Raw genomic sequence first — 13,534 nt, forward strand, 5'->3', positions numbered from 1 at the left:
CTTTTACATTCAGAAAAGAGAATACATTTTAGCATGTGCTCTGTTTCTGAAACTCATATACTTATGCTTCTCTTATTTAGTGATTGTTCATAATCTAATAATGTGACAAAGAAAGTAACAGCCAGACTTTAAAAATAGACTTTATAACTTTTCAATAAAAAAATTGACTGCGCGTCAACGAATCCTGCCTTGGCGCAGACACTGTCAGTGTTGATGCACTTGGGGGCTCCCTGCCAGGGGCTGTGGGGGGGTGTCAGTAATTGTCCCTCACTGGCCCAGTCCCAGTCTTGACACTGAAGGTCAGCAGTCCTTTCGTGTCCCATCCTTGGCCATGACCTCCCACTTTCGGTGGTTTTGGGGTGCATGGCGATGGATCAGAGCCTGTGGTTCCTTTCTCAGAGACAGAAGGCAGCCTGCGCCCGCTTTCAAGATCCAGGAAGTCCCTGCGCTCCCAGGCCTTTCCCAGCAGCGACTTCATCATCCGCTCACACAGTCGTGTCTCCGCCACAGAGCACCCAGGAGTCCCGTCAAACACGGGGCGGGAATCCGGATTCCCACTCTGCCCACGTGGCCCCGAGCCGCCAGCATCTCCAGGGTCTGTTTCTGGGGGTGGAGCGGGAAGGAGACAGGGATCCTAACAGCATGGACGTCCCCAGGTGCCTGCAGAATGCTCAGTAGAGCCGGCCTCCACCACTCGCGAGCCAGTGCCGGTCCCTGTGATGACGCGGCGCTTCTGTGTGGGGCCTGCCCCCAGCCTCAGCCCAGGGGCACGGCCAGTTCTGGGAAGGGAAGGCCGGTGGCCGAGGAGCAGGGAGTGGTGGGCGCTGCGCTGGGTGCTGCAGGGGAAGCTCTGATCGTTTCTGTCTTTCATCGGACTGAGAGTCAAGATCGTGTGCTGAGTGTGAAGGTGGAGAGGGCGGGGGAGGCTGGGGGAGTGGGCAGGAATGGCTCAGGTAGCAGTGTGGTCCCAGGTGGCGCTGGGCCCCAAGGAGTGTGACCCGCTGTCATACATGCTCTCCTGCAGCCACCTGTGGGCTGGGTCCCCTGGAGTTAGTTCCTTGGGACCAGAACTCTGGGTCGGCTGGGCCAGAGAGAGGCCAGCCAGGGCCATGCTGCCCGGGGGAGGGCAATGAGGTGAAGCTATTGCAGGGAACATCTGCGGGGGGGAGGGGGGGGAGGGGGGCAAGCTCCGGGTGAGGCTGGAGGACCGTGCCCGTGGGCCAGCGGGTGTGCGGGAGAGTGCGTGGTGGTTGACAGGTGGTGCATTGAACAGTGAGGTCCGGGAAGGAGGTCACGTTTTGGAAAATGACCAGGTCTCCAGTCCAGCCATGGAAGTGGGTGGATGAGGTGGGAAAGGGAGAAACCGTCCGCTGAGAAGTGGGCACCTCACAGGCTGGAGGTTTGGGAAAGTCGCCTTCACCCACTAGAGGAAGGGGCGGGAACCGGGCTCCAAAATCCTCCCGGAGCGGGGTGCAGGTGCAGGCCCCCCGGGGCTCTAGGTCATCGCAGTGAAGAGCTCTCCGCCCCGTCGCCTCCACTCCTATTTGCATCACAACAGCCGTCTGAAACGGGATCAAGTCCAGAAAACTGAAACAGTCGCACCGTGAAGTCCATTCCTCTCAGAATGATTTGGGGAGCAGCCCTGTCACTCATCTGGCCTGGGGGGATGTCAGGTGTCCGCAGGGGCCCCACACCTGGGGTCTCACCTGACTGGCCTCAGTGTTTTCCGAGACCCAGAGCACACGTGCACGCCTCTCCCCCCCAGGGATGCCCACATGTTTCACACAGAGACACGTGTTCACACGTGTGTGCGCAGGAAACACAAGTGCACATGTGCACGAGTATAGATGGAATTTTCACCAAAAGATAAACGCTCAGCAAAGTCAGCGCCTCCCACCCTCGGTGCAGCTTTCCTCTTTATTCCTCGTCGTGTTCCGAAAGTGCTGATGGATGACCTGCCCCTGGATCAGAAACCCGCGGAGACTGCGGCCGAAGATGTGGCGAAACCAGTTGAACCGTGTCTGACTGAGACGCCGCTCTGTTTGCTTTGCGGGTCCTGGTCTTCACAGAGCGGACAAGCCCTCGGTTCCAATTAGCACTTGCTCTGCATTCAGATCCGCCACTGCGGGCGACGGGGGGGGGAGGGTGCCCACGGGCCCCTGGAGTGGGCACTGGGCCTGGGGGCTGTCTGCCCGTCCATCGGTCACTCCGGTTGGTCTTTCCTCTCTCTTGTGCAGGTGGTTCCCAACCAGTGGTTTTCACGCTAGGGGCAGAGTGAACCCATAGTAGAGTTTCACGGTGACCTGTGTCCCTCTCCTGGGCTTGCAGTTCCTCTCTCGACCTCTCTTGGCTGAGGTGGCGCAGGAGCCAAGGGGGAGGGGTGCGGCCAGTGGCTGGTGTCCCTCGCTTGTTGTGTCTCTCATTGTGGTGTAATGTGTCTCCTCCCTCCCTCCTTCTGAGGTTTTCTGGGAATTCGTGTATTCAGTTGCCTCCTCCCAGGTATTTACATTGAGCATAACCAAGACGGTTGTGGAAGTCAGGGGTGCTTTTCTCACATACCTCAGACAGACGGGAGGCCCCGAACACGTCAGGTTGCAGAGTAGAGAAGCCAGAGGTTGGAAAATGGCCACAGACAGGCACGTGCCGGTGAACAGGCGATTGTCAGGGGGTTGGCGATAAACGCCTGGGGCTCTTTGGGGACAGAAGCTATGGCATGTGTGCTTTGCCTCTCCCTTCGAACCCCTCTGCCTCTCTGAACCAGAACCCCTGGAACTCAGTCTCTCGGAACATAATAGCTTCAAGCTGATGCAGAAAGAAAGGGACCCCGGGAGACCAGAGCCGGTCCACCTCTGGCTGTCCCGGTGCTCAGGGCCACCCCATCCCCGCCTCGCTCTTAACGCTGAGACCTTGTTTTTTCTCCCGCAGAATGGACTCAACGCGCTCCACCTGGCGGCCAAGGAGGGGCATGTGGGGCTGGTGCAGGAGCTCCTGGGCAGGGGCTCGGCAGTGGACTCCGCCACCAAGGTAGGCGCCTGCCTGGGCGGTCGGCAGCTCTCTGCCCTGCGTGCGCATTTCGGGGTTTGTCACAACACCGGGTGCTTCAGGCAGCAGAGCTGGGACCGGAACCCTGGCAGCCCAGCTTTGCAGAGTGTGGGTTGTGTCATGTAGCGTGTAGCAGGCGTGACACTGAGTTCTGTCCACCTAGTTTCCTGTGTTCTGGCTTTTTCCTTCCATTCACCTGAAGTCTGTGTTAGTGTAACTCTCTGTGATCACAGACAGCAGCACCTGTGTTCCTAAGGTTGACTCATTTTTAAGGGAAATAAGTGGACATAGGAAGCCTCTAAATGAAGACAAAGAAGTGATTTTCATCCTTCAAAGTGTTGTATTTTTAACGCACTCACTGAACCTGATGAGATGATGTACAGACCCCTTTGTACGCTGGTGGAAAAGAGATTTTGGATCATGGATTGAATGACTGCGATAAAATGAGATTTTTGTCACTGTGATGTGTTTGTAAAGAAATNCAGACAGCAGCACCTGTGTTCCTAAGGTTGACTCATTTTTAAGGAAAATAAGGGGACGTAGGAAGCCTCTAAATGAAGACAAAGAAGTGATTTTCATCCTTCCAAGTGTTGTATTTTTAACGCACTCACTGAACCTGATGAGATGATGTACAGACCCCTTTGTACGCTGGTGGAAAAGAGATTTTGGATCATGGATTGAATGACTGCGATAAAATGAGATTTTTGTCACTGTGATGCGTTTGTAAAGAAATTAGGCTCATTTTTAGAGACATACACTGAAAACTTGCTTCCTCGTAGATTCTGCTTTTGCTGGAATGTGTCTGAACCTTGCCGTTGGGGAGTCATTTCAGAAACAGCAGATGCTTTCAAAAAGACCATTAGTAGTGGCCAACCTTTGTCTTCAGAAGGTGAAGTTTTAGTTTAGAAGAACACAGCAGCCAATCAGAATCGAGCTTGCTGCCCCTCGGCTGGAGTGCGGTTCTCCATGGCTGGGGCTTGCAGTGAGAGGGGCAGGTGACGGGCAGGGTGAGGGTTGGTCTGGCCGAGACAGACAGACGGACACGGCACTGGAGTAAACAAGGGGCGGGGCCAGTCAGCCTGGACCTGCAGCGTGAACAGCCGAAGGCCGACCGGCCGCGGTCCCGGCGTCGTGCACAGATGTTCCAGTGGGAACTGAGAGACAAACAGACTCTCCGTCAGTTCCAAAGAAGGTAACATGTCAGTTCACTGAGTGTGATCACTTCCTTACTTTGGACATGAAGAGAGAATAAGCATTTTTATTAACAAGTCTCTTGAGCCCATCAAATAAATGTTAAACACACATGCAAAGATATCATTTTGAACGTGTATCACACTATTTACTTCCCCCGAGTCACCCATATTAATGTAATGTATTCCTCAAGCCAAGCCCTCTTGGATTGCGTGTTGATATCATTTTCCTTTTCTCCTTTCCTCTAAACTCAACTGACATTTTGAAGTACAGATGCCCTTTCAATCCTAGATGACCGTTGTCGAATTTTAGATGCCGAACAGACCCTCACTCAGTGAGGCAGCTGAGCCCACACAGCAGCACCGAGTGGCTGTCTGAGCTCAGTCTGTCCTTCCTGCGGCGCCGGCCGGGGCAGAAAGGACAGGGCTGAAAGGACAGAGCTGCAGTGGGGACATCCACGTCTGGGCCATAAAACGACCCTCCACACGGTCAGCTGCTGTCTTGACAGAATGGCAGGTTCTATCCACATGAAACAACCAGCCACGCGGGACATGCCTGTACAGGCTGATTTCTATGAAATCGGGGACCAGAAACGTTTTCTCTCTTGTTTCTTCTAACAGAAGGGGAACACGGCTCTTCACATTGCCTCTCTGGCCGGACAGGCGGAAGTCGTCAAGGTTCTGGTCAAGGAAGGAGCCAACATTAACGCCCAGTCTCAGGTACGTGGTCCACTGTGTCTAGTGGGAACCGCCTGGTCAGCGCGGCGCCGAGGGGCTGGGGACACCTGCCCGCCGGCGGGTGGAGACACGACTGCACATGCCTCTGTTATTTGTTTGGCCACGTCATTTTACTGGCCCGTGCTGTGACCTCTCCCTTTACAGTGCGCCTCGGTCTCCCCATGGACATGGGGGAGGCTCTGACAGGCGTTCAGCCTGCTGTCTTGTCTTCAGGAGCATTGAAGAGAAGAGAGGGTTTTTTCCAGAAGGACGGTGACATCTGTGCACTATCAGTTATTCCTGCAAGTTCGGTGTCTGTGTAAAAGCATTTTCCCTCCTTCAGACTGAGGCTCTCAGACGGTGAACGTCCCGTTGGCAGGTGTGCTGCGAGGTGGGGGCCCCACTATGTGGCCGCGTGCCTCGGCCACGAGGGCTTCGCGAGCCCCCAGGGAGCCACAGTCCCAGGGAGACGCATGCCTGCTTTTCTGAGTCCAGTGCCCTTTGTTCATCTGCCCCCGGCGATGCCCCCCCAGAAGCAGGCTTGCCCGGCTCTCACACAAACTCGTGTAGGCGTTTCTTGCAGGAGCTTTCAGATTTTCACACTAGCACCACTAACACCCTTCGCGAGTCACCGACACTTAATTTTCTACCCAGGGTTTTCGGGGTGCATGTGCCCACTACCTGCAGCAATGAACCCTGGCTCAGGCGCGGCTTCCTGGAGTCTCTCCGTTGTTGGTCGGCGCCTGCCCGTGGTGGTGGGTCGTGGGAGCCGGGCTGGGCAGAGCAGGAAGCGTGCGCAGTTGGCCGGCGTGCCCACTGTGCGCACTGCCACCATCTGGCTGCAGCACGTCCCTGGCTCTGGGCACAAAACTCGTGGCAGAACGTTCTGTTCCGTCCACACTCACGGTGTGTGAAGTGGAGTCACACTCACAGAGCCCAAAAAGAGGTTTCGTGCTCAGGTTTTCCCCTCCAACTGTACACATGTGGTGTTTTCCTCAGTAAGGTTCTCCCTCTTTTAAGTTGGGGAAATCACTATTTTAATTCCGAATCTCTGAGGGTAGGACGAAGGCGCGCCCTTGCATTCAACTCAGTGTCAGGACACGCTGTCTTTGGACTGCAAACCACCGTGCTGGTGGGAGCATCTGTATGAGCCTCCCTGTTCTACACCCTCCCAGGAGCTCGGAGAAGTGACACCAACTGTGCTTAGAACGGAATTCAGTCTCCTATTCCAGTGGCATCCCGGCAGTAAGATTCCTCGTCTGGTAAATGCACACACATAACTGAAAAGCAGGGTAGTTTTTAAATTTGAAAGAAAACACAGCACTTTTTCAGTTTTGAATCATGACTAATACACTTGCATCTGTCCTTGCGCTCATGTCTGGGGACAGGCAGTGTGGAAAGGCCAAGTGCTAGCTGTCGTTTTGTCCTGAAACTTGGGGAGTGAAGGCCAGACACCGTCACCTCTAGATCCCGGTTTACCACCTGTTGGTTGGCATCCCTTCCCAAGCCTGTCCAGGGCCAGTGTCACTGCATCTGGAAGGAGCCGGGTTTGTAGTAAGGTCAGCCCGTGGGAGAAGAGGGTGAAGCCCTGGAGCTTGTGCAGAGGCCTCCTGTTCTCTCCCCCGAGCTGCCCCGGAGGACTGGCCCCTCTGGCTGTGACGGACCGTGGCCCTGTGCTCGGCCTTGGGCCTCAGCTCCCACAGTGCCCGGTCCCCTTCCTCCACCAGGACCCCGGTGACACCCCACCCTCGGGGAGACCAAACCAGGTGCTGCCTGCAGGCAGGGCCCACAGACAAAACACAAGGGGAAACAGTGCACTGAAGCACCCCGACCCGGCAGGAACGGTGAGGGCGGCCCCTGGGAACTGATGACTCAGCTGTGCTCTCTTCCTCTTCTCGCTGTTACTTTATTTTATTTTTTTATTTTTCCACCACTGTTCGCACTCGGCCCCATCCGAGCCAGTCTCAGACCTGCAGCCATGGGGCCAGAACGCCGTGCCCTTTATAGAGGGCTCTCCCTCTCGGTTTAATTCATAGATAACTTTTAAATTGATTTTTCTCCAGCGTTGTTGAGGTATAATTGACAAAAAATTATGAGACAGTTAACAGCATAGTGATCTGACACACATGCACCTTTTGCGAGGACCCCCCACGTTGAGCCGCTGAACACGCCTCTCGACGTTTCTTCCCCGTGAGGGGTGGGGGAAGCGCTGCTCCGTCAGCCCGCCTGCGTCACGCAGCGCAGCGCCCAGCCCCAGCCGCACTCAGCTCACGGCCGGAGTTTGTGCTTTTGGGCCAGCCTCCCCGCCCCCCGCCAGCCTGGGACCGCTGGGCTGCTCTCTGTTCCTAGGAACTCAAACCGTTTGTGCGCTTCTGGATTCCTCATGGACGTGGTCTCGGGAGCGTCTGTGTCCCTCACTGGTTTGTGTCACTCAGCGCTGGGCCCTCCAGGGACCTGCTCTCTCGTCGGATCTGCGCCTGGACTCACTTCTCTGTGCAGTGGGACTCATTACAGTCCATGGAACTTGGGCTGAGCGTGAGGATTGAAGGAGATTGTGAACTCTTGGTGGCCACACTGCGGGACGCCCTCAGCCACCTCGGACCAGACCTGCTGTCCCGCACAGAGCAGCTGGGAATGACGTCAGGACAGATCGGTTCCGATGCTGCTCCCTCCGCAGCCTGAGTCTGCCCAACGTGACCTAGGGCGCACCCACCGGCCACATCCCAGGGAGAGAGGAGGGCCCCCGGCAAGGGCAGGGGGCACCGTGGGCACCGTGTGGGACTGGTGATTTTAGGGCCTGTTCCCTTCCTGGCCCCCACAGTGCCCGCTCTGACTGCCCAGCCACCTCCGAAGTCGTTCCGAGGGGCTCGGCCGACACCAAGGCCGCCTGCACAGGGGCTGAGCGCCGTGCCAGGCCTCACGCCCTTCAGCTGTTGCTGTGACGCAGCAACAATATTTAGAAACAAAACTAATTATCATATTCCTGGGTTTTATTTTGTATACAGATATTGTTATTGTTTTCTAGGTTTACACTTTTAACATATAAGCATAAAAAAGAAAAGTTAAAAACGCTTATATAGATATGGAATTAGACTACCCAAGTAAAATACGCATCCTTATTTTTCCTTCAAAAATTTGGGCAAAAGCACATTATACACGCAAAATACGGTGGCTTGACAGTATTAGGTCTATTTTAAGTGTGGCTGGCTGTTCGGTCAGGGCGCCTCAACTGCAAACAAGCAAAACCGACTCCGACCTGAGTGAGCAGGGACGTTCTTGGTGCATGTGCTCGTGACGTTCAACGGGCCAGCTGCGCTCCACTGTGCCCAGGAAGATTAGTTCAGGCGGAGGCACGGGGCGCACCAGTGTGCGCAACTTGCAATGTGGAGGAGAGCTCGTGCGTTTTCTCTGACATCTGTCCCCCAGGAGCTGGCACCGGGCTGTGGGAGAGGTGGCAGGGATGCCGTGTTTTCAGCCTCGTTCCTGGTGACCAGCTGCACCGGCTGCCTCGCTGCGCAAGCACACGGCTGGTGCAGCTGGGGGCTCAGAATGAGTTCGGAGTTCCTGGCGGCTCTGGTCCCAGTGCCGCGTTTAGGTCTCTTCGGGCTTGAGTGGCGTGGGGAGACGTCTCCTTACGGCTCTGGGCAGACAGGGTTAAATAACAAATGGGAAGGGCGTAGCCTCTCCTCTCTTCTCCGCCACCACCCTCCCCGTCTCGCCTCTGGGAGTAAAAACCAGAGGAATCCTTGTGTCCAAGGGAGCTCTGCATGGCGGCCATCCAGCCGGCCACACCACCCCGCTGCGGCTGAGGGCTTTGCAGGGAACCGAGGCTCTGCCCTGATGCCCAGGGCGTGGAGGCGGCGAAGGAGCGTGAGCCGGGCATCCGTCCTTCGGGTCCAGCCCCGATGCTCGCACTGCTCGGGGGTGCCGCGGCCCCAGGTGAATGGCCACCGTGGTGTCTGCTGAGTGGCCCGAATGGCGGAGTTGTGACGAACCCCGTAAACTGAGTCTCCCTGGGAAGATTCAGAACATGAATCACTGTGATGTTACTGGATGGGAGCGGCTGGCCCTTTAAAGGGGACCTTTGGAGGGAAGAAGGTGGTGGAGATAGCTCGCCACATCATAACCTCGCAAGGAAGCATCAAATGCACACCGTCTGAGAGTCTGCAGTGTTTTAGTGAACAAGATGCCTTCTTGGCTGCCAGGCAAGTGTCGAACCGTGTCTTGTGTTCCTTCGCCTTAAGTGCCCCCTCAGAGCACCCAGAATAGTCTATTTTGTGACTGTAATTAGGACCCACTGGGTTTTTACATCCTTTGCAGCTGTGCGCTTGTAATATATCTAGGGACGTAATTTGAATCATCCTGACCTCAGAGCTGGGGAAACTGGGATGCCCCCAAGGCTGGTTCGGAGGAAGGTCATGCGGGGGACCCGCGTGGTGACCAGGGCAGCAACCCCTGCGGTGCCGCCCCTCGGAGGGCGCACCTAGCGGGGAGCTCTGCTCAGGGACCGAAATCTGGACCTGACTGTCCCCTAGAAAAGGGCTTGCCTGGCCCCAGAGGCTCAGTGGGTGGGAGTGTCACCGTAGACTCCGGTCACGGGTGTGACTCCCAGTCAGGACACACGCCCAGGCTGTGGGTTCGATCCCCAGTTGGGGTCCGTGACGGTCTCTCACACCGAGGTCTCTCTCCCTCCTGTCCCCTCTCTCTCTAGTCAATACACATGTCCTCAGGCAAGGATTGAACAAATTTAAACCTGGCTACTGCATCCCACACACTGAAATACGGATTTTTAGGTTTTTAATCGGACGTGCAGCCTCTGTTGGCCTGCGGTGGGGTGAGCAGTCATTTGTGCCTCCGCAGTGCCGGCGGGCAAGCTGTGTGTATCCACGATAGTGCTGGTCTGTGTAAATGGCTCGTGGGCTGATGGATGCAGAGGGCGGTGTGGAAATACCGTTTTACACGGTCGCCACATGTGGCAAGATTTCTGTGTATCACAGAAACCACGTAGACGCTAAGACACTGAAAATCTCTGGTGTGACAAGTGTTAGGAGCTGAGAGACTCGTCCCTGGCACGGAGATGAAGACGGGGAGGGAGGGGAGCACTTCCCATTCCTTTAGGAGTGCCGTGTGCAAACTGGTTCACCGCACGTGCCCGGTGTCACGGGATTGGAGACGTGTTTCCTCCTCTGGTGCAGAGCAGGATCTAGGCTGTGCCACTGCACTGCCGTGTCCCCTCCTGACGTGTATGTGCCCCTCCCTGGTTCAAGTGTCACCAAGGAATGACTGAATGTGTCTTTTGTGTGGCTTGTCCTCAGAATGGCTTCACCCCTCTGTACATGGCTGCGCAGGAGAACCACATCGATGTCGTAAAGTACTTGCTGGAAAATGGCGCCAACCAGAGCACCGCCACCGAGGTGAGCAGGGACAGCTGCTTCCCCGAGCGGAGGCTCCTTGGCCTTCCCGTGCGGCCGGCAGGACGTCCTTCCTGGTCCCAGCCACGCAGGCCCCGGCAAGGCTGCCGCAGTCTGGGGCGGTGGCTGTGCTCCAGTTGGGGTCCCGTCCCTGGATTCTCAGTTGAGAATTCTCCCGCTCCATCCAGGGGCCGTTCTCCCCTCCGGCCCCGAGCGCGTCACTGGTGCCAGAGTTCTCTCTCTGGGCCACTTCTTGTCTTGCCGGGTGCTTTGCACTTCCCTTCTGCTGAGAAGTAGGTTATTTAAAACTCAGTCCTTATTTAAAAATTCTTACTGTGGCAGTGCACATACGATAGGAAGCTCTCGATGAAAATGATTTCCAAAAGTCTGCAGCAGCGGTTTTCAGCTGCGTGCGGGGAGCATTTTTAAAATTCGTGATACCTGACTATGGAGTTGGGCACAGACCTCTTTTCCCCTCAGTTGTCAAATAAAGAAATGACAGCAGCCAGCACAGCAGTAGCTTCCCAGTGTGAAGGGTCAGCATTGTGCCTGTTTTCTTGTCAGACCGGCAGACGAAGTATTTTTGGTGTGCTGCAGCAGGTCGGTGAGTAGTTCATGTGCCGTGAGAGGAGAAAGGCCGAAAACTGCGGCTCTACAGCGGGATTGGAAAAAGGGGTTTCATGCAAATGGACCCAAAAGAAAGCCGGGGTCGCTGCACCATGTTGGACAAAACAGGCTTTAAAGCAAAACTGAGATAAAAGGCCAAGATGGCTGTTCCCTAATGGTGAAGGGTTGACCCCGCGAGAAGAAGCAACATTTAAAAGTATTTAGGTGCCCGGCGTAGGGGACCCTGAACACAGCCTAAACATAACAGCCCCTACGGGAGCTGTAGCAGCCCTGCCAGGCGGGTCGGGGCATTGACGACCCTCCCAGTGTGGGGGACTGTCCCTGGTCCCCAGGCGACCGGTTACAGTCTCCTCCGGCCATTGCAGAATAGGCCGTCCTTCTGCGCTGCTTGTCCGTCCAAGCTTTGCCGAACCCCAGACCCTTCTGCTCCCACAGGACGGCTTCACGCCGCTGGCGGTGGCCCTGCAGCAAGGACACGACCAGGCCGTGGCCGTCCTGCTGGAGAACGACACGAAGGGGAAGGTGCGGCTGCCGGCCCTGCACATCGCCGCCAGGAAGGACGACACCAAGTCGGCCGCGCTGCTGTTGCAGAACGACCACAATGCCGACGTGCAGTCCAAGGTGAGGCCGGCCCGGCTCCCAGACGGGAGGGCAGGGCCCTGCGCGTCCCAGACTCGGGTCCCCTTCGGGGGAGGTTTGGGAGGAAGGGGACCGTGCCAGGCACGGCCACAAAAAGATGAGTAGATGCTGTTTCCACGAGGGCCAGCTTCTTAGAAATGTGCCTGTTGATTCCATTTCTGATAAAAACTAGTAACAGCAGCGTTAGAAAGACGGGCCCGTGGCGTGGGGTTGCGGGCCTCCCTGCCGCGTGTGTCGGGCGTGTGGGCCGGTCCAGCGCGCAGGCGGCCTGTCCCCTGGCGTTGCGGTGTGTAACGTCTGCCTCTTCTCTCCGCACAACCGCTTCAGATGATGGTGAACAGGACGACCGAGGTACCGTATCTGCTTTCCCAGCACACGCTCGCTTTGACTTGATTTGTTTTTTTAGTTTTTTGTTCGATTAGAACAAATGCTCACTAATTCCCGCTAATGATTGGGACTCCCGTTATTAGGAAATTTGCTTGGAAACTCTCCCTGTAATTAAGGAAAATGGATAATTCAAACGTAGCCTATTTGAGGCATTATTAGGTCAGTGCAACTACGGAAGTAGCTCATGAGAGTGGAGCCTGGAATGAAACTGTCCCTTAGCGTGCACGTGCCAAATGACGACACGCTTACGAGTGCCACCAGGCTGTGACCCCTCGTAACGGGGGCTCTCAGAATCAAGGTCAGCACAGCCCAGCGATGGAGGTTTGTCTGCCCCCCTGACTCCTCCAGCTGTCCCCTCACAGCTGCCCATGTTGGTGACATTGTCCCACATGTGCATGGCCAGCGACGAGTGACCACACCTGAGCAAAGTGCGAGTCTCACAGCCCTTGTCATCAGGGCATCTGTTTTCCACAAGCCAACCCAGGCCTCACTGATCAACGCAGACCTTCGGCGTGGGCCTGTGTGCCTGGGTGTGACCGGGGCCGCTCCTTGGCGGAGGCTGCTGCCCAGAGGCCCGGCAAGCGCTGTTGAAAGGGCGTCGCAGACACTGACCCAGACACGAGGGAAGTGCCTGCTCATGCAGGCCGACTCTCACTCAGGCTGACCGCTCGTGGGCGCTGGGTGGCGGACCCAGCATTCACACTGCGTGGTCACGGAGAGCAGTGCATTTCTGGAGTCCTGTTTGTTCACAGTGGCCACTGAGATGTAAACATGCCTAGGTCGCTCGTGCCCTTTCTCTGGCTGCGTCTCAGTGCTTGACACTCAGGTCGGAGATTTCCGAAACAGCGGGCCGTCCGCTCGGTGAAGTCGCTCAAGACCAAAACCATACACATCGGTGTCTTAGTGATCAATTTTAACACCTTTAACGTTTAGGTGATTTTTGGTGACTGAGACACGTTTTTGAAAACAATATTTGCTCTAAGCATTGTGTTGGAAGCAGCAGTTTGGTGGGTTGGTACCAAGTTACACGTATTTTGTTCAGGACCCTGGACAGGGGCCCTTCCGTGGAGGACCGTGGGAGGGGGCTCAGCCCCCACCTCTGGCAGGCTCCCTCCCAGTGCCAGGTCAGCCACTGTGGCCAGCAGGGAGGCAGGGAGTTAGTTTATTTTTGCAAATGGGAAAGTAACAGTCCTCCACTCGAATATTTTGAAAAAGATTTGCCAGCGTGTGCTGTGTTTTTGTGTAATTGTGCTGTGACCTGAATCATAGACACACATTCAGGACACACCCAGGTGACAAGAACTATGACAATAAAAATGAAAAACACACAATTAGTTCCTAAAGCATAACCATTTGACATTCTGTAACAAGAGCCAGATTGTAGACTGATTCCTTTCTCTATTTTGACATGAATATTTGATATCAAGTAGATGCAAAATAAAAATGCCCTGACCCAAAAGTGGGATTGGGGTGGAAAGTCACTGTTACTGTTTCGTGTCTGGCATCTCTGCCATCAGAAAT

The 13,534-nt window shown here is 55.7% G+C and overlaps 1 protein-coding gene across 50 annotated transcripts in view; it reads left to right on the plus strand.

Annotated features, from left to right (window-relative positions):
- Nucleotides 1-13,534, plus strand: part of ANK2 (ankyrin 2) — a 292,783-nt gene that overhangs the window by 189,948 nt on the left and 89,301 nt on the right. For 43 of the 50 annotated variants that reach the window (XM_037029408.1, XM_037029411.1, XM_037029406.1 and 40 more), the window contains 5 exons: nucleotides 2,926-3,024; nucleotides 4,854-4,952; nucleotides 10,265-10,363; nucleotides 11,423-11,608; nucleotides 11,954-11,977. In XM_037029408.1, coding sequence (XP_036885303.1) covers nucleotides 2,926-3,024; nucleotides 4,854-4,952; nucleotides 10,265-10,363; nucleotides 11,423-11,608; nucleotides 11,954-11,977 — 507 coding nt within the window. The remainder of the gene's footprint in view (nucleotides 1-2,925; nucleotides 3,025-4,853; nucleotides 4,953-10,264; nucleotides 10,364-11,422; nucleotides 11,609-11,953; nucleotides 11,978-13,534) is intronic. The other 7 variants (XM_037029417.1, XM_037029401.1, XM_037029404.1 and 4 more) reach the window with 1 other exon arrangement.

This window comes from Sturnira hondurensis, unplaced genomic scaffold (genome assembly GCF_014824575.4).
Source record: "Sturnira hondurensis isolate 20B ecotype Veracruz unplaced genomic scaffold, ASM1482457v3 Scaffold0020288, whole genome shotgun sequence".
In the NCBI taxonomy this organism is placed as follows: Eukaryota; Metazoa; Chordata; class Mammalia; order Chiroptera; family Phyllostomidae; genus Sturnira; species Sturnira hondurensis.